The sequence below is a fragment of the Lepidochelys olivacea genome, assembly GCF_965140295.1.
Source record: "Lepidochelys olivacea isolate rLepOli2 genome assembly, chromosome: 17".
In the NCBI taxonomy this organism is placed as follows: domain Eukaryota; kingdom Metazoa; phylum Chordata; order Testudines; family Cheloniidae; genus Lepidochelys; species Lepidochelys olivacea.
The window spans coordinates 12,918,563-12,940,695 of record NC_140427.1 but is presented as its reverse complement, the minus strand read 5'-3'; the positions used below and the strand labels follow the sequence as shown (position 1 = coordinate 12,940,695).

Sequence of the window (22,133 nt, the reverse complement as noted above, 5' to 3'; positions counted from 1 at the left end):
GTATTCCCAAAAGAAACATGACATTCTTCGTCCCCTTCATCAAACTGGGAACAGATGAGCACTTAGGGTCGCAGGCAGAAATCCGGAGACTTGCTCCAACCAAGAAAGAAGTTACAAGGCATCTCTTTGCCTGTTTAGCATTATTATGACTTTTCGAGACCTCCATGACTTCTACAGCTGGCAGGTACGACTGACCACAGGGCCGCTGCAGTAGCTCGGGCAGCCCCAGGGTCAGCTGCACTGATTTCCCCCCACCCAAGCAAGAGTGGCGGTCCTGAGCTGCCCCCACCAGCAGCAGTGCATCGGTCCCAAGCTGGCGAGGCTGCCCCCCGCCAGCCGTGGAGGTCCCGGGCCGCCTGCTGCCAGCCGCAGCGGGGGTCCCAGGATGCCCTGCGCCACCAGCGGTGGCTGCCATGGTCCTGGGCTGGCAGGGCCATCCCCTGGTGTGCTACCCCTGCCCCCAGGCAGTGGGTGCCCCGGAGGCCCCCCCAGTGCACCAGCGGGTGCCCCAGAGGACCCCATCCAGCACAGCAGCTGAGCCCCCGGAGCCCTGCAAAACGCCAAAATTTAGTCAGGGGTTTATAGTAGAAGTCATGGACAGGTCACAGGGCCGTGAATTTTTGTTTATTGCCCCTGACCTGTCCATGACTTTTACTAAAAATGCCCATGACTAAATCTTATCCTTACTTATGAGTTTGAGTCAGTGCAAGACTGTGCATTCACTATGCAGCCCCCAGAAACAAGCACTTTGTGCCTGTTATGGGAGGAATCACTGATGTACTGTTTCTACATAGATTCCTGAATGGCAGATCAATAACAGAAGAAACTGTTTCTTGTATTCATCTACTCCTGCCTCTCAGCCAGTTTGGTCAAGGCAGAATTTTGCCTGCCCTAGCCAATGGGATTTTCAACTGAATCCACTCAGCAGAGTGTACAAAATATAATAAAATATATATACAAAGCGGTGCAAGAGGAGGGAGGGGAGAAAAGGGGATTGAGAGTGCTTATGACCTGGATGGTGAAATACACATAGAATTGGGCGGGTAGGTGGGAATAGGAACAGATTTTATATATTTGTTGCAGAACTAGCAAAATTTCCTTGCACGTAGTCAATAATTTTTTTGATGGACAAGTGAGATATGTTTCCCCCCCCCCCCCATTTTTATCCTGGTAAAAGGTAGCCAAGAGTTTTGGAACCAGAGCTAATGAAATTCCAGGACACTTTTGCAAGGCTTCTATATGTACCGAGTTCTCTGTCCACAGTGCCTAATTAATTTTTTTAATAGGCAAGTGGAATATTCTTCCCTCCCCTGCCCACCTTCCCCCAAAACTTGTGTCAGGCTAAAGGGCAGACAAGTACATTTTTAGGGCATTTGTGCAAGGCTTCTATAGGTTGGACTCTCTTGTTCAGTATATGTGGAAAAGAAATACAAAAAAAAATACTCATTTAATCTCTTTTAAATTAAGTACCTGGTAGTGAGCACTGTCATCATCACCTGCATTGGTGGTTCAGTGGTAGAATTCTCGCCTGCCACGCGGGAGGCCCGGGTTCGATTCCCGGCCAATGCAAGTCTCGCTTTTTTGGCCCCCGTTTTCCCCCCAGAATAACTTTGCCTCCATGCTTTTGCCTCGGCGATGGGGATGCGCCCCCGCCGAGGCCCACAACCACAGAAGGGCCCCAGGGCTGCGCGCCCTGAGTCAGGCGGCCTCAGCGCCGAGCTCCGTCAGGAGGCCCGGGCGTGCGGCAGCTCCGCCCAGAGGCCGGGCGGCCCCCGCGCGCGGCTCTGCCGGGACCAGAGCTCCAGGGGCGCGGGCGGCCTGGGCGTGCAGCTCCGCCAGCGGGCAGGCGGCGGCGGCGGCGAGGCGGCGGGTGCGCGAGATGGAGGTGTAAGGAGCCTCGGCGCGCGCGTAGGCCGCTCCTGGGGCGTCGCGTGGGCGCGGCTGAGGGACCCCCCCACTCCCGCGCCGGCCGAGTACCCAGCGAAAGGGGCGTCCCCTCGGGGGCGGGGGGGTCTGGCTGTGACGGGGGAGCCCCTCTGGGGGGGGTCTGGCCTCGGGGAGTGTTGGGGGAGGGGAGCCCCTCTTGGGGGGGGCGTCTGGCTGCGAGCGGGAGGGGAGCCCCTGGGGGGCGGTCTGGCTGTGAGCGGGAGCCCCTCTGGGGGGGTCTGGCCTCGGGGAGTGCTGGGGGAGGGGAGCCCCTCTTGGGGGGGGCGTCTGGCTGTGAGCGGGAGCCCCTCTGGGGGGGGGTCTGGCCTCGGAGAGTGCTGGGGGAGGGGAGCCCCTCTTGGGGGGGGGTCTGGCTGCGAGCGGGAGGGGAGCCCCTGGGGGGGGTCTGGCTGTGAGCGGGAGCCCCTCTGGGGGGCGGTCTGGCTGCGAGCGGGAGCCCCTCTGGGGGGGGTCTGGCCTCGGGGAGTGTTGGGGGAGGGGAGCCCCTCTTGGCGTGGGGTCTGGCTGTGAGCGGGAGGGGAGCCCCTGGGGGGGGTCTGGCTGTGAGCGGGAGGGGAGCCCCTGGGGGGGGTCTGGCTGTGAGCCGGAGGGGAGCCCCTGGGGGGGGTCTGGCCTCGGAGAGTGCTGGGGGAGGGGAGCCCCTCTTGGGGGGGGTCTGGCTGCGAGCGGGAGGGGAGCCCCTGGGGGGGGTCTGGCTGCGAGCGGGAGGGGAGCCCCTGGGGGGGGTCTGGCTGTGAGCGGGAGCCCCTCTGGCGGGGGGTCTGGCCTCGGGGAGTGCTGGGGGGGAGCTCCTCTTGGGGGGGTCTGGCTACGGGTGGGAGCTGGGAGAGGGGAGCCCCTGTCTGGGGGGGGGTCTGGCTACAGGAGTGGGATGTGGACTTTAGAAGTTATGGGGACCCCCCTATTGGTTGGGATCTGCCTGAAGGGGGAGCTGGGCATGGTATGTGAGGTGTTTGCAGGGGGCTTCCCTTTCAGTTGGGGCTGACTGAGAATCTTGTGTAGGAGGTGGGATCCTGACCCCACAGGGCTGCTGAGGTGAGGTGAAGTGAAATTGCCCCTTAAACCTGGGGGAGTGAGGGTTCCCCTTCACCCATTTGCCAGCTGCTTCCGTGGCCAACGTCAGGGTTGAAGAAGGTGGTGGTGTTTGCACTTTGACAGTGTTGTGTCCTAAAGTCGCAGGGGTCTGTACTCTCCCAACGCTGCACCTCGACATCTAGTGCTTCCCATCATGGTACCACATCAGAATAATTGTGTCTTCTCACCTCATTGGTGCTATGTAGTATCATCCTGTACTGATCCAGAATTGAGGTGGGATGCACGACATGGCTGCAAAGTACCATACGGACCCATGAAATACATGAAGGGTAGCGCAGTGCTTTGTTGCACCCCAAATCTAATCATTACTTCACTTTCTCCCTCTGTAAATTTAAGAGGAACATTGGGGAGGCAGGGAGGCTAAATACTTGGAATATGTTAAAAACTGTAATTATTTAGGTATTGATACTCCAGATCAGGCCAATACTCTTGGACAGTTTAAGAGCTTTCCAATGAGAAACTGCATTTTTGTTTGCTTAAAAAATATTGCTGAAGTTATTTGAGTAAAACACTGTGGGAACAGTTTTAACCCTCTAATAAAACCATCCTCTCTGGTCAGACGTGCATGGACATAATATTCTCCCCATCTTCTTTCTCTGTTCTTGCCATAAAGTAAAATCCAAAGCCTGCTTTTCGGGATCCTTGGGGACCTTTATGCCTGCTTGCAAGAATGGAGCAGACTGGCACAGAGAGGGTGGAAACATAATATGCATGCACCTACAATTCAAAACACAAGAGGCAAGTCAAATTCTTGCCTAGCCTACTAACCTTGAAAGCGATTAAGACAATCAATCAAACAAACAAAAATAAACAAACAAAAAATCAAACAAAATTAAACATCAAAACAAACAAACCAGGAAGTTACTACAGCAGAAGAGTGCTGGTTCACGGCAGCAGTGCTAGGAACTCCAGCAATTTGTTGTATATCTGGGTGCTGTGCATGTTATAAAACACAAACCTATGTATTTCTAAATCGACAGTAGTACACACTTCCAAAAAGTTAAATGAAAAATTAGATTGTGTGTCTCAGAGAGTTTAATCTATTTTGAATTTTAAAAATGAATTCTAGAGATAATAAACTATTATTTATAGAAAGCAAGTTTCATAAATGTTGACTTGTGCTGTTATCTATGTACGTACAGCACTGATTTCTGAGAAATATGGGTATTAGGTACTAGAACCTCAGCTGATGTATGTCAGCATAGCTTCTTCGCTGACATCACTGGAGCTAATGGTGTTCTATACCATCTGAGACGCTGTCTCTCCATTATTATAATTGAAGCTACTTATTGAAATTCAGAAGTTGATACTGAAGAGGGGTGTTGTTTTTATTACAAATATAGGATTGTATTCTGTCAGCCTTAAACCGAGTAGCAACTTTTAGAGTAAGGCCCCTGCCTTGCAAGCTACTGTGCTTGGAAGGACCTCTGTGTATGCATGAAGCAGTTAGCAGGATCAGGACATAAGTGGCAATTCAACATGTGACAGGATCTGGCTCATTGAAAAATTCCTACTCATTCCTTTGATGAGTAGGGCCTATCATAACTGAGGGTCTGATCCTGCAAACAAACACTTATGCACATGCTTAACTCTACAACCGAGCGTGGCCCCACTGATTTCAATGGGACTGCTCATGGTAGTAAAGTTAGGTATGTGTGTAAGTGGTTGCAGGATTTGGGGCCTAGGATCCTGATCCTGCAGTGAGCTCCGTGGGAGTGGACCTTTGCCCAGTGCTGAGCCCCACTGAATGTGGTGGGAATATTGTGCAGTCCACCCCACGTAGTACTCTCAGCCCTGTTGGGGCCTAGTGGACAAACACCCCCATCTTGTTCGTCAAGCAGTCCTCAGAAGAGGAAAATCTTCAAATAAAATTGTCACAGCGCTCTAGAGGTTCAAAGTGAAAATCTGTTTACCCCCCCCACACCCACCCTCCAAAAAAGTTCACAAAATGTTTTGGTTTAGAAATGGAATGTATTTTTCAGTGTTAAAAGCAGAAGGTGCCGATAATATTTTTTTTAAAAGAAGGGCTCCCATACAGTAATGTAAATAGTACTATATCAAGAAACATCTTTCAGTAATATTTCACTTAGGACAGCAATTAAAGCCATTAATATCTCTCTAAGGGACTCTAATACATTACAGAGTTGGTGTTAAAATCAAGTCAGTTTTCCTTTTCCATTAATCTCTGAGTCTCATTACAGTGGAGTGCTATATGTTTAGACATCTGATATGAAACTACATATTGAACTGATATAAAATAAGTTCTGGTATTTTATGTACATTCTTTTCTTTAAATCTTTTGGTTGTTTTTTAGTACCCATAAGAGGGCTGGGACTGACGTGAAAACTGAAATCTGTACTTTATAAACGGTGCCAGTTTTTCATAAAGATATAACTCAGCATGAATAAGCACACTAGCAATAATGTTTCTGTTGTTCAATTTAAAATCCTACTAGCCTGGCAAAATATAAAATGTTGAGATGATCCAAGGTCTGTATGGGTTTAGGTTTGGCACACGAAAAAAGTGAAAGCCCCTGAACTGTAGAGATATACAGTTTTTAAAACAAACCAATCCTTTGACTTAAATGTAGTTTAAAAAACTTATTCTCCACAGACTCATATCCTGTAAACCTTGTGTTTACTGCACATAATCATCTCACTTTTTTAATTGGATGACTTTATATGTGATTCTTCCATGGCATTATTATTATTATTTACAATAAAGAATGTCCTCATCCACAGGGATTTCTGTGGAGACTGACTGAATGCAAAGATTCTAAAGAACTGCATTTACCAAATAAACAAAAGTGATATGGTTCGTAAAACATGAATGAAAACTGATGTGTGTGAGCTTACTTACTGAAGTTTCTCTTGAGTCAGTTTAGGAGGTCCCTTTCATTTAAAAACAATAGTAGAACCTGTGGAAGTTTGTGGAAGGCATTTAGCTTGTTTGAATTTGATGAATGTGACAGTTCTATTCAAACAGTTGACTGCTTGACAATACATTCTACCTTTTTTATATGGTGCAACACAGACGTCCGAGAAAAGCCTTTTTTGTTGTTGTTTGTTTGTTTGTTTTGTATGTTAACTTTCTGTTGTTGTTACTACTGTCTGCTCAGCAGAACATATTGTTCTGATGAAGTATGGTGCTCTTGACTAGTTTTTCTACATAACATTTATTTAAAAAAATAAATTACAGTATTCTCTACTTAGTTAGGGCATGCTTAACTCAGAGCAAACCTGTTTAGCATAGTGAATGTCAATGATTCTTGGTTAATTGGGACAGAATTATTATATATTTCACTTAATAGGGAAGCATTTGGTTGGTGTTAAGTAATGGGAAGCTCTAAACTTCAGTCTGCTAGTATAGAACTTGTCAAATAAACATTAAAAGAACAAAATAAAGGTGAAGTGCAATGAATATTATTTTATTCTTTCATTTGTATTCTGTATTGTATATATTTTTCTTTTTTATAATGGTCTTCTGTCATGGTTCTGCTTATCACTCTTCACTCAGACAAAACTTCAGGGAGTTTTGTCTAATCCGGGAGTAATGGGGCAGATTCTTAATTAGGATGATAAGCCATTCAGTGGGGGTGTGCAAGTTAAACACTTCATGATGCTTTGTGTGCTGAGTTGTAGCCAAATATTCTTACACAGTTAGTTTGTGTAATGGCTGCATTTGAAGTGTGCAAAAATAAGTAACTCCTAAAGGCAGCAATAGCCAGAAATGATAGAGGATTTAACAGAATTTTGATCCTGAAGATTTTATAAAAAAAAAAAAAAAAATCTCTGCAATTAACAAAGTGTCCCCTTTTTTAGTGTAAACACATCAGCAAAGAATAGAGAATAGATTTCTGACAGTTTTGTTTGAGACACGCATAATTTTCTCTTTTTCAGGAAAGACGCAAATGCTGCCTTGCTGAGTAACTTTGAGGTAAGTTTATTTGTACCATGATTTTAAACTGACAACTTATCCTTTTGATGTCAGTGAGAGCATGTCCCGGTCCAAATACAAATAGTGTCTCCAGGGAGTTTTAAACAGGATATCAGGGAGATTTGTGTATGACTTGATTTTTCAAGTGTTGAATTTTTTGTTTTTATAAGTTTGGTAGAATGGTATTCCTGGCTTTAAAGGGGACCTAGAAATGCTGTTGTTTGTACTGTTTGCATGGTGAATGACAGCAAGGTTTGATCCCAAATCTGAAGATGAAGGAAAGTGTGGATCCACTACTTGGTGGGGAAGGAGAGTTAAGAATGCATGACATCAAGAAAGCTGAGGTGTTTAATGCCTATTATACTTCATTCTTTGCTATTGAGGTTAATAGTGACCAGATACTTCACACAATTAATATTAACAGCAAGGGGAAAGGTACACAAGCCTGAACTGTGAAAGAACAGGTTAAAGAATGTTTAGATAAGTTAGATGTATTCAAGTCAGCAGGGCCTGATGAAATTTACCCTAGGGTACTTAAGGAGCTAGCTGAAACAAACTCAGAACTGTTAACAATTATCTTTGGGAATTCTGGCGGACAGGTGAGGTCACAGATGTTCTGGAGAAGAATAAACACAGTACCTATCTTTAGAACGAGGAACAAAGAGGACCCAGGCAATTATAAAGCAATCACCATAATATCAATATGTGGAAAGATACTGGAACAAATTTTTAAACAATCAATTTGTAAGCACCTAGAGGATAATAAGGTAATAAATAGTAGCCAACATGGATTTTCAAGAATAGGTTGGTCTGGCATGATTTGTTTTCCTTCTTTGACTGAGTTAGTGACCTAGTAGATGGGAGGGAGCTGTAGATATGATATATCTTGATTTTAGTAATGCTTTTGACACAGTTCCACATGACATTCTTGTAAGCAAACTAGGGAAATGTGGTCTAGATGAAATTACTATATGGTTGGTGCATAATTGGTTGAAAGACCATACTCAAAGAGTATTTAATAATGGTTTACTGTCAGTCTGGGAGGATATATGTAGTGGGGTTGCATGAGGTCAGTCCTGGGTCCAGTTCTAGTCAATATTTTCATTAATGACTTGAATAATGGAATGGGAGTATGCTTATAAAATTTACAGATGGGAGGGATTGCAAGCACTTAGGACAGGATTGAAATTCAAAAGGATCTTGACAAATTGGAGAATTGGTCTGAATTCAGCAAGATGAAATTCAAGAAAGACAGTACTACACATGGGAGGGAAAAATCAAATGCACAACAACAAAATGGAATAACTGTCTAGGCAGTTGTTAAAAATGATCTGGGGTTTATGGTGGGAAAAGCTAATATTATTCTGTCGTGTCCTGTATGTGAAACATGGGAGATAATTGTCTCACAGTACTCAGCCCTGGTGAGGCCTCATCTAAAATATTGTGTCCTGTTCTGGCTGCACAGTTTAGGAAAGATGTGGACAAATTGGAGAGAAGAGGAGAAGAACAAAAACGACAAAAGGTTTAAAAAGAAAGTAGGCATATTTCATCTTGAAAAGAGAAGGCTGAGGGGAAACCTACTAAGAGTCTTCAATATAGTTGCTATAAGGAGGAGGATGATCAATTGTTCTTAATGTCCACTGAAAATAGGACAAGTAATACTGGGTTTAGTCTGAAGCAAGAGCCATTTAGGTTTGATATTGGGAACAACCTTTCAACTACAAGGATAGTTAAGTGGTGAAACAGGCTTCCAAGGGTCGTTTTGAACCCCTGTCATTGAAGGTTCTTAAAAACAGGTTAGACAAATACCTGTCAGGAATGGTCTTAGGTATACTTGTTCCTGCCTCAGCATGGGGCTGGACTAGATGACCTTTCAAGGTCCTTCCAGCCCTACATTTCTGTGATCAACTGCTGAATCCATTTTCATGTTGCAGAGAAAAACAGAATTAGAACTGGAGGAAATCTTTGCAAAAAAAAAAAAAAATCCAGATGTTTTCTGAAATGGCTGCTGATAGCAGGGTCACTATTTCATGCTTAACTTGAATGATCCTGCAGCTCAGAACTCTCAAATACCTACTGAAATTAAAATAAGTGCTTTAAGAAAAAAAGCGCTTTGTAAGTCTCTCACAGCTTGGTTTTAAAAGATCTTGGAGTAAGTCCACACTACAGAAAAAATGTGTTTTCTTAAGGTGGTAAAATCTTAGTAATGGCCAATAGTTTGTTGTTTGGAAATGTGTTAGTGGGTCCAGGTAAACTCTAGAGGGGAGCCTAGGGTTTACCTTGACCTGCTAACACATATTAGAACTACAACTGCCTTGTCTTCATAAAGTTTTTACCATGTTAGCTAAGAAAACACGTTTTTTCCTAGTGAAGAGAAGGCCTTACTGAGTCACCTCTTTTACAGTCTTCAGAGTGAAAATGCCTTTTTGGTGACGGTAAGATGGAAATGTGACATTAGTATGAGGTGTAAATTCAACCAGGTAACTTGAGGATTTCAGTGCTTTTTTTTTTTAAGGCTTTAAAAACCATACATCTTCCTTCAGATTATTTCCTTGCTGAAGTTTTGGGGTTACATATCCATTTCATCCTGACTTTGAGCTAAGTCTTGAAGTGTTTGACGAGGCCAGAGTATGCCACCTGGCAGTCATTAGAAGATCTTTAATTAAATATTTGGAAGGAATCTTACTGTCTAAGAAATAGAAAATAGCCTATGGTTTTATGTCAGAGGATGTAAGTGTGGTATTAAATGTCTATTTAAAAAATCTACCATTTCAGAATGGAAAGCAAGAAGTATTGAAAAGATTATTGCTTGCAGAATCAGACCTTTCTAATACTTCTCTGTATTCCTTTTCAACATGCAAGGATGTTATGGTAAAATTGGGTATGGATCCTGTCTTTCATGTACAAGAAGAATTCTTGCATTGTGTAAATCTTCTGGCACCCCAGAACAAGGGCCCAGTGCAGTGAGGTGCTGATCACTTTGCATGATCGGACCCTTAATTATAAGCACTAAATATCTACGTTTATTAAATCCACTTTCTGTCCCTAAGTCTGCACCATCATCATCTTAGCGTCAGTACCTCCCCACTATTGCCATATATACCCATATGTGCTGAGTGAGAAAGTGAAAGGAAGTGGAAAATGGAATTACTGATCAGACTGCTCATTCACCATTTCCCTTTCTCAGCATAGTTGTCTCAGCACATATAGCTTTTTAATTCTTTTCAGGAAGGGATTTGCAGTGTCTGCAGCTGTAGGCATTTTAAGCACATTTTTTCAGCACTCTCAGTTTACAGATTCCTCTAAAACTAGTATCCTATTTCCCATCGGCTGCTATTTGTGCCTTCTTTTCTCTGTATTGCAGTTTGGCGAGGGTGTCTAACTCAATCAGTGCCAAGCTAATATTTTGCTCTAAAAATGTTTGAATAAAGCACAGGTCTAAGAGTTAAGAGATCTGGGTTCTATCCCTGATTCTTTAAAAGATTTCCTTGGGCTAGTTGCTTCACCTGTTTGTGCCTCATTTTCATAATCTGCAGACAATACTTTCCCGTCTCAGTAGTGTATTGGTATGGTCTACAGTTAATGTGTACACAGTGCGTTGAGATCCTCAGGTGGCAGGTGCTATAGATGTGAAAAATTATAGGAAATGATATCTCACCTAGGATTAGGGCTAGTCATGTTTCTCCTGACCACAGTTAGAAAAATGCCAACTAGTGTTGACGGAACTGTGCTGACGAAGATGAAGGCAGGGGGACTCTTGCACAATATGCTTTCTTCCCTATCTCCTTTTAGAAGAGAAAATATTACAACAGAGTAGTGCATTGGTTAGAATAAGTAAAGTGTAAATACAGCTATAATTCACTTGCCCTCATTTAACCTGATACTTATTTGTATGTAGGTTTGTGGAATCAATGTCCTCTTTCAAGTCCCAGTTTGGTTATATTTATTTATACTCTATTTAGTATATAAAGACTGCATTTTGTTTGAAGATCTGTTATAGCAACATTTGCTGTAATGGCAGAGTTAGCATTAGTAAACTGGTAACATTGCTCATCAGATTTCACTGTAGTTTTATGAACCAGTAATTTTTACAAGGCCATGGGATTTATAAGTGGAACATGAGTGGGGCTTGTTAAAAATTAAGGAAGCAGAAATAGAAGGGTGTCCATTACTTAGATTTTGTTATCAGCTTTGGACATATTGTGAGGCATGAGGTGAAGGCATTCACAGTAATTGCACAAATAGCTAAGTTGTTCCCAAGCAATGCAGTTGTAGTTTAATATGGTTCTGTGGTTATGGATCCAGTATTTAAGGCAGCAAGTAGCATTGCTGTTATGCTCAAATAAATTTGTAAGTCTCTAAGGTGCCACAAGTACTCCTTTTCTTTTTGCGAATACAGACTAACACGGCTGCTACTCTGAAACCTGTCATTGCTGTTAAAGTAAGTTTAAAAATTACAACAGGCAATTCAGAAATGGGGCATATAAGCAGTATTTATTTTTGGTTTATTACAACCTTAAAAATAGTACCATCTGCTACTCTGGGCTCAAATATAGTGAGTACAGTATAAATGCTTAGATAGAGAAATACTGTTTTAACTAAATGTTTAGAGAATTCTTTTTAAAGTTTACTCCCTCTTCTGAGCTCATTAGTGACGCACCAGAATGCATTATTCCAGGACAACACATGCACCAGAAGAGTCGGTGCATGGAGACTTTTGGTATCAGCAATGACCCATAAGGATGCATTCTGGGGGGTCTCTGTGAACACAGAACCATCAGTGGACTTTCACAGTGTATAAAAGGAATTTTAAATAGATGATTTAAAACCTTTCTGTCCTGAATGCCTCCCACAGCCTGGCTGGGAGCACTTAAGCGCGTGAACCACTGAAGCCTAAGCGCTTTGCTGCATTGGAGCCGAAAAAAATAACAGAAGTTGTCTTTACATTTTACTATAGTTCTGGCTGTCATGCAAGAAGATGTAGCAACAGTGTAGTAGGTTTGTCAATACTGTATTTTAGAAACTGAAACATAATTTATTTTGAAAAATTCTTATTACATAAAACATTGAATAGTTAATTTCATTCCTACAGTTTTGAGTATTCAAAAACGTGGAGACATCTTTATTACCCCTTTTTCAACAATTTGCTGCTTGTATTTATTTTTTCTAAGGAACTTGTGTACTAATTAAATCTATTGAGGTTTTTATACCATACTTATCACTGTGGCATCCGAGCACACTGCTAAGCTGATCCCAGAAATGCTTACTGTTAAGCATAGTGCTTACTGCAAGCAGCCCCACTGAAGTGAATTTATAGTAGCACCGCTACACGTAGTCGTGTTTGCAGCATCAGGGCCTAATTTTGTAGGCTTGTTACAGAAACACAATTGTAGGGCACGCATTCTTCTTGCACCCGCAGCACACTTGAGTTTCTGTAAAACAGAATATTTTGAATATTTTTCTTTTAATATTGTAGGTTAATGTATACATACATTACACACTATAAGATAGGGCCATATCTTACAGCCCTTATTCCAGCAACACTCACATTGATTTCAGTGGGAGTTTCAATTAAGAACTGCAGGGTGTGGGACATAGGCAGCAGTTGCACAGAATAAAGTAAGTGGCTGATTCATTCTGGTAACCACTTTTTCCATTGGGGCTTTTGGGTAAGGCTTCAACAAGTGCTGATAGTCCATTCAAATATCTACAGGCTTTGGTCCAACACTTTCTACATCTTTTTGTTCAACATAATTCAAGACCAATAACCATAATTTAGAATGATCTGCTGTCTCATCATTTCTTGTATACAAATAATTTTTCCGTTACCAAAATAGAAATACCATTTCCGTTACCAAAATAAAAATACCATTTTAATCACCCAGTCAGTCTCCCAGTCAGGGCAATCTTTTGTATTTGATTGGTAATATTTTAATAACAAATGTTTAAAAAACAGCAGTAGAAAAAATGCTAAACTTGTTCAAAAAATCTTTTAAAGTATTTTAGTAATAAAATACTTTTTTTTTTTCCCAGGTGTTCCAGTTACTTACCGATCTTAAGCAGCAGCGCAAAGATAGTGGAAAACACAAACAGAGCTCTGGCCAGCAGAATCTGAACACTATCATGTACGAAGTGAGTAGAGTTATACATTCCCTTAGCACGTTAGCACAAGTCAGAGGCTGGACTGTATCACACTGTTCATCATTTACAATCACACATGCAAAATTAAGTCTTTGAATTTTCCTACTGATAAACGTTGTTTCAGTAAACACAGATTTTACTTTTGTAATATAACTTTCCTCCCCAAAAGAACAGCACAACTGAAATACAACCACCTAGGTGGAAAGTGCTGGCTAGCTGGTGCACACCATTATGGAGGAAAGGAGCAATTTTGGTCAAGGACAAAGTCCTGCTCTTATGAAAATTGCCAAAGGATTTTTAACGTTAGAGAGCAGACAGGCTGTGGCTCTGGTTTTGAGGTGTCATTCAAAAGACCTCAACACAGCAAACTACATTCAATATATTTTTTTAAGCCTGCCAGCACATGCTGCCGGTATTTGAATCTGTACTTCCAGGGAGTCTAGGCATTTCAGACCTGAGGTTTAGAACACACATGGTCTATCGATTTCTCTGTTAAAAACAAGTAAATTAAATTCTCCAACTAAAAAAGAAACTACTACCTGGGATTACACAGTGTAACTAAATTATACATATACATTCAGTCACTGGCAAATTCAGTGTTAAATGTTCGATGTGTTGTTGGAAAAATCTTTAAAACTATTATTTACTGATGGTTAATGTGGATGAGATGGTTTTGAGTATCTTAAATTAGCAGCTTTATCAAATGTAATTAATTTTAAAAATTGTCGTCTGACCTCTGGTGGCCGTGGAAGAGAACTGTCTTTAATATCACCATGGTTAATACTGGGCCAGTTCCAGCTTTCCTGGCCTGTATGAATAGTCCCATTGACTGCTGGGGAACTATTCATGCGAGCAAGATTTCGTCCAGGATTTCTTTTTTGTTTGTTTTTTGTCTGAAAGGACAAAATTGCAATTTATAAGCCTTAGATTTGATAAAACAGAAGTTTACAAAAATCTAGTTTAATTTTACATTGAAATTTACTATCTCATTCTCACGTGTTGCAAATATATGGGGGAAAAGATCATTCTGTGAATATATTTACATCTAAACATAATTTACAGTTTAACTCTTTAATCATATTGTTGCCTGTGTATGCAATGCTTTCCCATGCATTTTCCCATCTAGACATTTATTCTGTGCCAGTAGAGAGAGACTAATTCTAGGTGTACTTGCTTTAAGTAGTTGACTTAATAGAATTATTTCTGACCACCACACATAAACACTCATAAGTTTTGTGCACGCATGTACCCCCTGGTATTGTAGTCGCTGGATCTAGCTTAATAAACAGGAGCTGAATTTTGATGTGACCATAATATGACATTTTTGTACTTCTTAATTTTTTTTAATGGAAGAAGCAGCAGAGTTTTGAAAAGAAATCACTACAGAAGTGAAATAGCGCTGTGTTCCTCTAATAGAAAATGGTATTTTAATGGGGAAATTGGTAAATAATAGTAATGTTTAGTACATTTTTTATTTCAGAAAAATGCAAGAATTCTCTAGAATCCTGTTATGATCCCAATTCCTTATAGTGGGTGTTTTTCAAGCAACGTCCACAAAAGCTCATAAGTTATTGTCAAATTAAAAAGGGAGCTGTAAAGTGCAGTCTGCATATAGTTATTTAAAACTAAAGCAGGGATTCTTCACTAAGCCTTCCATTTAGTTAGGATGACAGGCTCAGATAAGTTGAAAGATGTATTATAATGTCATCTTGGATTCTCATTCATTTAAACAGAGAAACAAAACATAACATATCCTTTCAAGATTATTTTAGTGTAAAAGATAACAGAGCAGGGAAGTGAATTGTCTCACTGAGAATATCTGAATAAATTACTACAATGTCCTTGCAAAGTTTTTTTTAATTATGCTCTGCATAAATAACTTCTGAGCTCTTTGAGAAAGCACTGCCAAATATGCTGATTACAGCATGCTTTCAGCTGTAAAAGATGAAAACATCCTTATGCTGGAAGGCTTTGTTTCAGTTGTGGAGCTCAAATTAGCTATTTATGGCCTGGGAACGAGAGTACCACTGGCAATGAATTCATGAACACTTGGCAGAAAATAACTTTACATGGTCCCAAGGATGAATACCATAAGGTGGTTCTTCAGTTCAGTTTTAACAGCAACTGGATCCCTTTTTAAACAAGGTTTTGAAATCCTCTGTATTGTTAGAATTATACATATACAAAACATTCTAAATCTCTGATGTTGTTAAAAATATCTTGGTCCCAATTTGATCTTCCAGTTAAGATTAGTTCATTCAAATTAATAAAGAAAATGTGTTACAGGTGAATACCCTTTGAATTGCATGTGTTTAAATGCTTAGCACTAAAAAAGGACCTTTCATCCATACACTTCAGTGCACTTTCCAAATCTGGGTAGCTATTATCCCGATTTTACAGACGGGCAAGTGAAGTTACAGGGAGGTTAAGTGATTGTTCAACACTACAGAGGGAACCCTCAGAGTTGGGTTAGAACATAGGAGTTCCTGTCTTTCAGCATTAGACCGTGTCTCTCTGTATGGACCAACTTCAGCAGGGTTTCCTAGATAAGTGCTGGCATAATTTCCATCACATAATTACTTTTTTAGGTACTGCCTGTTGCTTATACTTTCAGAGCAGAAATGAATATGGTCTTCGTGAATCAAGGGAAATCCAGATGACTGTGCCAGTTATGACAGCACATTCCACCTTCTGAACGAGGTTAAAGAACTAAGTTCCCCATTCAGACTTCTCTCAAAAGGAGTGTGGAGATTTTTCACAAAATAACTTGTTTCATAGAGATCTCATATGACTCATAAAGCAAAAATAAATGTGGAGTAACTTGTTTTTTTCCAACTTTGTGCAGACATTGAAATACATATCCAAAACACCATGCAGATTCCAAAGTCCTGAGATTGTGAGAGATTTCCTCATAGCAATGAAAGGCCATAAACTAACCAAGTAAGTAAAGATCTCCTTTTGAGTATGTGTATATGAGTGCATGAGAATATGCAAAACCAGTTCTTCATAAAAATAATTTAATAATTTGTCTGCTTTTGCTTAACTTGTCTAACTCAGTTCACGGAAAAATGAAGGACAAAACTAAAATTCTCTGTCTAACCATCCTTTTTTTTCAGATGAACACCTACACACATGCACATTTGGTTTAATTTGATGCTGTTTGCCAAAATTTTCTCAAACTGTTTGCCTGTATTTACCTTATAGTGTTCAGCATGAGTTCTCATAGTCAAAATGCAAAGAAGTTTTAAAAAATATGTTTGCTGAGGTAGAAACTGTGTGAGGTGGATGGATTTTCAGCAAAATAAAAAGGGACACTAAGAGAAACCTCAGTGTGTTGAGTCACCTTGCTCATTTCTATCCTCAGAAAAATAAATCCATTCCTAAAAAAACCTGATGTCTCCCCGGCAAAGAATAGGCATAATAGTGTGACTGAAAATAAGGTCCCCAAAGAGATGTATGGGAAATGTGTAATCTGTTGAAGAAACTAATTCTTACCTGAGTCTGTGAGTTGTAGATGCTCAGCAGCTTCCCAGAATTGTACCCTCTAATTAATTAATGTTCAGCAAATTAAAATACTTCTTTTCCCCCTCTGTTTTCCTTGGACACTAAAGGTGTGTCTGCTGTGATTTTCAGGAAATGTGTTTTTGTTCACTTGAATCAACACCCAGACAACAGCCTTAGTCTCTTCTGGGGAATTCAGAGTGGAAGTTTGACTGGCTTCCCTCATACTTCCAACAAGCTTTAAAAACATTTTTTCTCTTAGGCATTAGTGTGAATGGGTGTTCCTAGTGCCTGAAATGCCTAGGTCTCCTGCACACCTCATCAAACTGTGAGTGAAGCCTGTCATACATTTTTAAGCCTGTCATACATTTTTAAGCTCATGAGAACTGGGAGGAGTGAGTCAATTTTCTCCCTCTGCATAGCTTTAATCTGTTCTCTTTTTCCATCCTTCCTTTTTCAAACACAGCTTTTCACAAAGGCTCAGTTGTTTCTAAACCACTCGCTTAACTCCACAAGTGAACAGTGTACTCCCCGTGGATTCTCTGACTACTTTTTTCTCCTCTGGAGATTCCGTAAAGAAATCTTGCTCTGGGGAGAAGACTAACTTGGTTCTGTCCCAAAAAGACACAAGTTAAGATTATCTGTCGTATACAGTACTACAAGGGAAATGCTTACTTCTCTGGAAACAGCAGTAACTTGGGCAGAAAGAAAATTCATTCAACCCATGTGTCTTGTGCCCAGAGTGTTAGTGACATTTTGCTGATCATTTAGCATCACTCTCAGTGTTGACATTGAGGTACTAGTACTGAGAACCCACCTAACTTAAACATTTCTGCTTTTATTCATTTCAATGGTAGTCAACATTAATTGCCCAGATACAATGCTGGCATACTATCTTACAATGGAGTACTTTACATAGATCCTGTAAACCACATTCATGCAACAAAATTGAAAGCACTCTAGGGATTTCTGAGCAAATTACATAATCTAGGAGGACAATTTCACCTTCAGGCATTCAGACAAGGTCTCCTAATCCCTTCCAGGTCTGACACTGAAGTATTAGTGTGTATGAGAAAAGTCTTTACTATAAAGAGCTGACACTGAAAGTGAGAGAGTTTTTCCTGAAATCCCCATGGCAGTCATTTTCTTGTGTAGGCAGCAAGTGACACTGAATTATATAGTGTACATTTCTCCCTGTGCTGAAATACAGTATTTCTCAGGTGGACTATGACTGTTTAACATGTGTTGAATGACAATCATGGCCCTTCTTGGCCTAGCTCCACCCTGCCTATCATCTTTCATTTGCTATCAAAAAATTGACTTCTGCCTCCAATCAACCCATGATGCCAGCTTCCATAACCCACTCGTTAAATTTTCAAACAAGTGATTTCTCCGATGCTGCCCCTCACACTTGGAGAAGCTCTGGATGAACATCAGCAAAGCTACTTCATTATCCTCCTTCAAATCCTGTCTCAAAACGCTCCTCTGTTGTGATGCCTACAAAAAACTTGACAGTGGTCAGGGTACTGGTGAGCTGAGACCACTGCCTGTCATGCTTACCAATATTGTTTCATTGTTTCCTTGTGCTCCCCCATCTGTCCGTATCCATCTGTTGTTGTCTCTTGTCCTGTACTTAGATTGTAAAGTTTGGAGGAGCTGTCCATCTGTTCTGTATTTGTACAGCGGGTAGCAAAATGGGGCCCTGGTCCGGGGCTGAGACTCCTAAGCACTTTGATAATACAAATAATATAATAATCTATGATAGGAAGAAAGAATGCTGTACCAAAAGGAAAATGCTGGGGAACTTTAGTAAGGCAGGATAGCTGGGATTTTCAAAAGCACCAGCATGAGCACAAGTCTCATTAAAAGTCAATGGGATTTTTGCTGCTAAATCACTTAGGCATTGTTGAGAATCCCACCCAGAATAATTGTCTGAGTTGGAATGTGAATAGGACTTCAGGGTTTACACTGCTACTCCTACAAAAAAAAGTCATTCAAGTTCTGTTTTTGCATGATCTTGGGACTTGTTTCCCCTCTGATCTTTTCTGTTCATTTTGTCCAGGCCAGATTTACCAGATCACATCTGGCAGCCACTTCTCCAACTTTCGCCAAAACATAGAAAGCATATGGTGATGTTGCACTTGTAAGAGAACGGATTCAATGTGATTAATCTTATCTCTTAACTTCCACGATTCTATAAATTAAGGAGAAATAACTTTGTTAAATATATTACTCTATTTAAAAAGAAATCCACAGTATTATTTTACTAGGATAGCATTTGCCTCTTTAACCATGTAACCATAGTGTTAATAACCAGTGAGCAACTAAGATTCCTTAACCGCATTTGCTGTTTTTTCACTCTCCTCAGTGCTATTTTTTCACTCTCCTTACAAGATACTTCTGATTGTACATCCCCAGTCAACTGCACTGGTTCCTGTTTTGGTAAAATTGAGCTATTCTTTACTCTCCCATCTGATCCTAATCCAGGAAGAGGATTGAAGAGTGAATGATTGACAGATTTTTATCTTGAAGACTTATTTTAAAAATCTTATATGTCGCAGCCTCTGTTACTAGTTCACAGGTTTAGTCAATAGTTCGTGTTTTGGGCCTTTAATATATCTGTTTAACATGAGGACAATAAAAAGGTGTCCGTGGCAATCTTGTGGCACTAGTTCTTTCACCTGTATTTTGTACCATTGCCAAAAAAGGGTGATCTTTACTTAATGTGTGAACTGAAGAGGTATTGTATTACTATCAATCCCTGGGAAAGTATCGACTACTGTCATGATGAATAGAATGAAGACCTCAGTGGATGAAATATTACGAGAAGAACAGGCTGGGTACTGTCCAGGTAGATTATGTTGTGAACAGGTATTCACTCTTCTGCAGATCATCGAAAAAGCTACTATTTGGTAAAAATGGATCTTAATCAACTGTATTGACTTTAAAAAGCATTTGATAGTGTCACAGAGAGACTCTGTGGAATATTGCTAGAAGCTGTGGGATATCAGACAAGCTGATCAACATAATGAGGAGTTTGTATGATGGAAGTAGATGTGCAGTAAGATCGGATAAGGCCCTGGGTGAGTAGTTTGATGTTGTGACTAGAGTTAGATAAGGGTGTGAGTTATCACCAATCCTCTTTGCATTAGCAATAAATTGAGTGACTAAACAGACAACACAAGGCATTGTGGATGGTGTAAAATGGGTTAGTGGAGATGAGTTATGTGATCTTGACTTTGCCAATGATATTGCTTTACTAAGTATGATGTGGAACAAGAATGATCTTACTTCAGAGGTAGAATAGGAAGCAACAAAAATGGGATTGAAAATAAATGCTGAGAAAATCAAGATTATGAAGGTAAGAAACTGGATAACAGATGCAAAAGTGTATGTGGATTGAAAAGAAATTAAACAGGTCAAAAGAGTTCTGCTATCTGGGCAGCGTGGTGATGTTTGAAGGTGTCTGTGATAAAGATATTCATACAAGATGAGGAAAAGCAAACATCATGTTTTGAAAGGATGAACAACATCTGGTCAAACAGAGGTCTCCCCATCAAACTAAAGAGAAGATGATACCATGTGATTGTACTGAGCATGCTACCGTATGGAGCAGAGACTTGGCCAATGACAGAGATTGGAGGCTTCTCATCACAGATGGCTGCGGAAGAGAGAATACATTTTATAGAAAAATAAAATAACAAACGTGAGAGGAAGGGAGATGACAGAGCAGGACATGTTAGAAAATATCATCAAAGAAAGAAGGCTCAGATGGTTGGGAGAGGTACATCGTATGGAAGTTGGGAGATGCACTAAGCAAACATTCAGCTGGGTATTAGAGGGAGGGAAGAGAAGGTGAGAAAGGATAAGGAAGATCTGACAGAAGACAGTGACAGGAGAATCTTGGATGTGCTGGTATCACCAGGGAAGAAGTAACATAACTGGCAAATGACTTAGTCAATGGAGGAACTGTACCGTCTGATGCGTCAATGGCACAGGAAGAACTAAGGTATGCAATTCAATAGAACTATGTGAGAATGAGAAACTTTTTCCATTTGTTGTTGCGCCCATTGAACACTAGGGGGAGCTGTTATATAGCAGAATTTTAGATAGGTTTGTTAGCTCAGTGACTGTCTATGGAGAACCACCTAACCTACTGCTTGAGGTAGCGCTGCATGAAGAAATAGGCCTCTATCAAGTAAATTATTTTTATTCTGCCTTCCCTCTGCAAACCAACAAGATGAGTAGCCATGGAAGCGCATTGCCCTTATGGCCAGTCATTGTGTCCTAATTTCTTGTAATAGTTTTATAGTTCAAAGCATTTTAATGCTGGCGTATGGTGTGATCCCAGTAAAATAACTGCCACAAGCCTTTTCTGATTCCTCATAGTGGCCTTGCGGGACTGGTGGTCTGATCTGATCTAAGTTTCTCATTATTGCTGCTGTGCTCAGTGATGTTGATGCATTTTCCAAAACACACTTGTTGGGCGTTTAGTGACCCCTGTAAGTTTATTTTTCAGTCCTCTCTTAAAGAGAGAACAAAGTAGTAAAATATACTAAAACAATTTAAAACCTCCAGTTTTTAGTGCTTTCAGCCAATTGGCTTGCCAACGGACAGTTTTTCAAAGCCATGCAAATACCTAACTCACTGATACAGTCTGACATGAGATGTAGCCATACTTGGGCCTCAGCAGCATTGGATGAAATTCAAGGCTTGGAACAGAGAATTTAAAAGTAAAAAAAGCTATAAGCTAACATCACAGTAAATTATATAACTACCTTGTTGAGGTCTTATGCTTTAATTAATTCATTAGTTCGTTAGCAAATCCAGAAGTGTTGTATTTGGAAATATGAGGTCTAGCCTGCTTGCTTGCTTTGTTATTTCCTTTCTTATGGGTTTGTTGATAATAGATTTATAGCTTTGTATTTGAGTATTTTGGCAGTAACTCAAGGAACCTACAGGCCACATCCAGTATGAGCTAAAGCAGGTTAGCATACATATGTTTGTAACCTTTGACATAGATAAGTGGCCTACCGATTGCCTTCTATGCACTTAATGGGTACACCACAAAGAACATGGAAATAACAACCACCGGTTCAGGCCAGAAATAACTGGATGTGAGAATGAGTTAATTGTTGTTAATACGTATGAATATGTCAGCCTATAGAGTAAGCATACCTCATAGTATGTGGGTGAGGAAATTAAATTTGGACATGGAAGGTGGGTACATAGTGGTCAGGCGCTAGAAGAGGGGCAAATCACCATGTTTAGTTAGGTTTTAATTTAGTTTTTCTTGGGTCTTCCTATAGCTTTCTAGCTCTCTAGCTTCTCCTAAGTCAGGAATGGACAAACTTTTTGGCCTTGAGGGCCACATCTGGGTATGGAAATTGTATGGCTGGCCATGAATGCTCATGAAATTGGGGGTTGGGGTGCAGGAGGGGGTGAGGGCTCCATCTGGGGGTGTGGGCTGTGGGGTGGGGCTGGGGATGAGGGGTTTAGGGTGTAGGGGGGGC

At 41.0% G+C, this 22,133-nt stretch overlaps 1 protein-coding gene across 1 annotated transcript in view; it reads left to right on the top strand.

Moving 5' to 3' along the window:
• Positions 1-1,583: 1,583 nt before the first annotated feature.
• Positions 1,584-22,133, top strand: part of CRCP (CGRP receptor component) — a 41,204-nt gene continuing 20,654 nt past the window's right edge. Inside the window, exons 1-4 of the mRNA XM_084650667.1 lie at positions 1,584-1,887; positions 6,942-6,978; positions 13,012-13,110; positions 15,965-16,059. Of these exons, the coding sequence (XP_084506793.1) occupies positions 1,619-1,887; positions 6,942-6,978; positions 13,012-13,110; positions 15,965-16,059 (500 nt within the window). The 5' untranslated portion in view covers positions 1,584-1,618. The remainder of the gene's footprint in view (positions 1,888-6,941; positions 6,979-13,011; positions 13,111-15,964; positions 16,060-22,133) is intronic.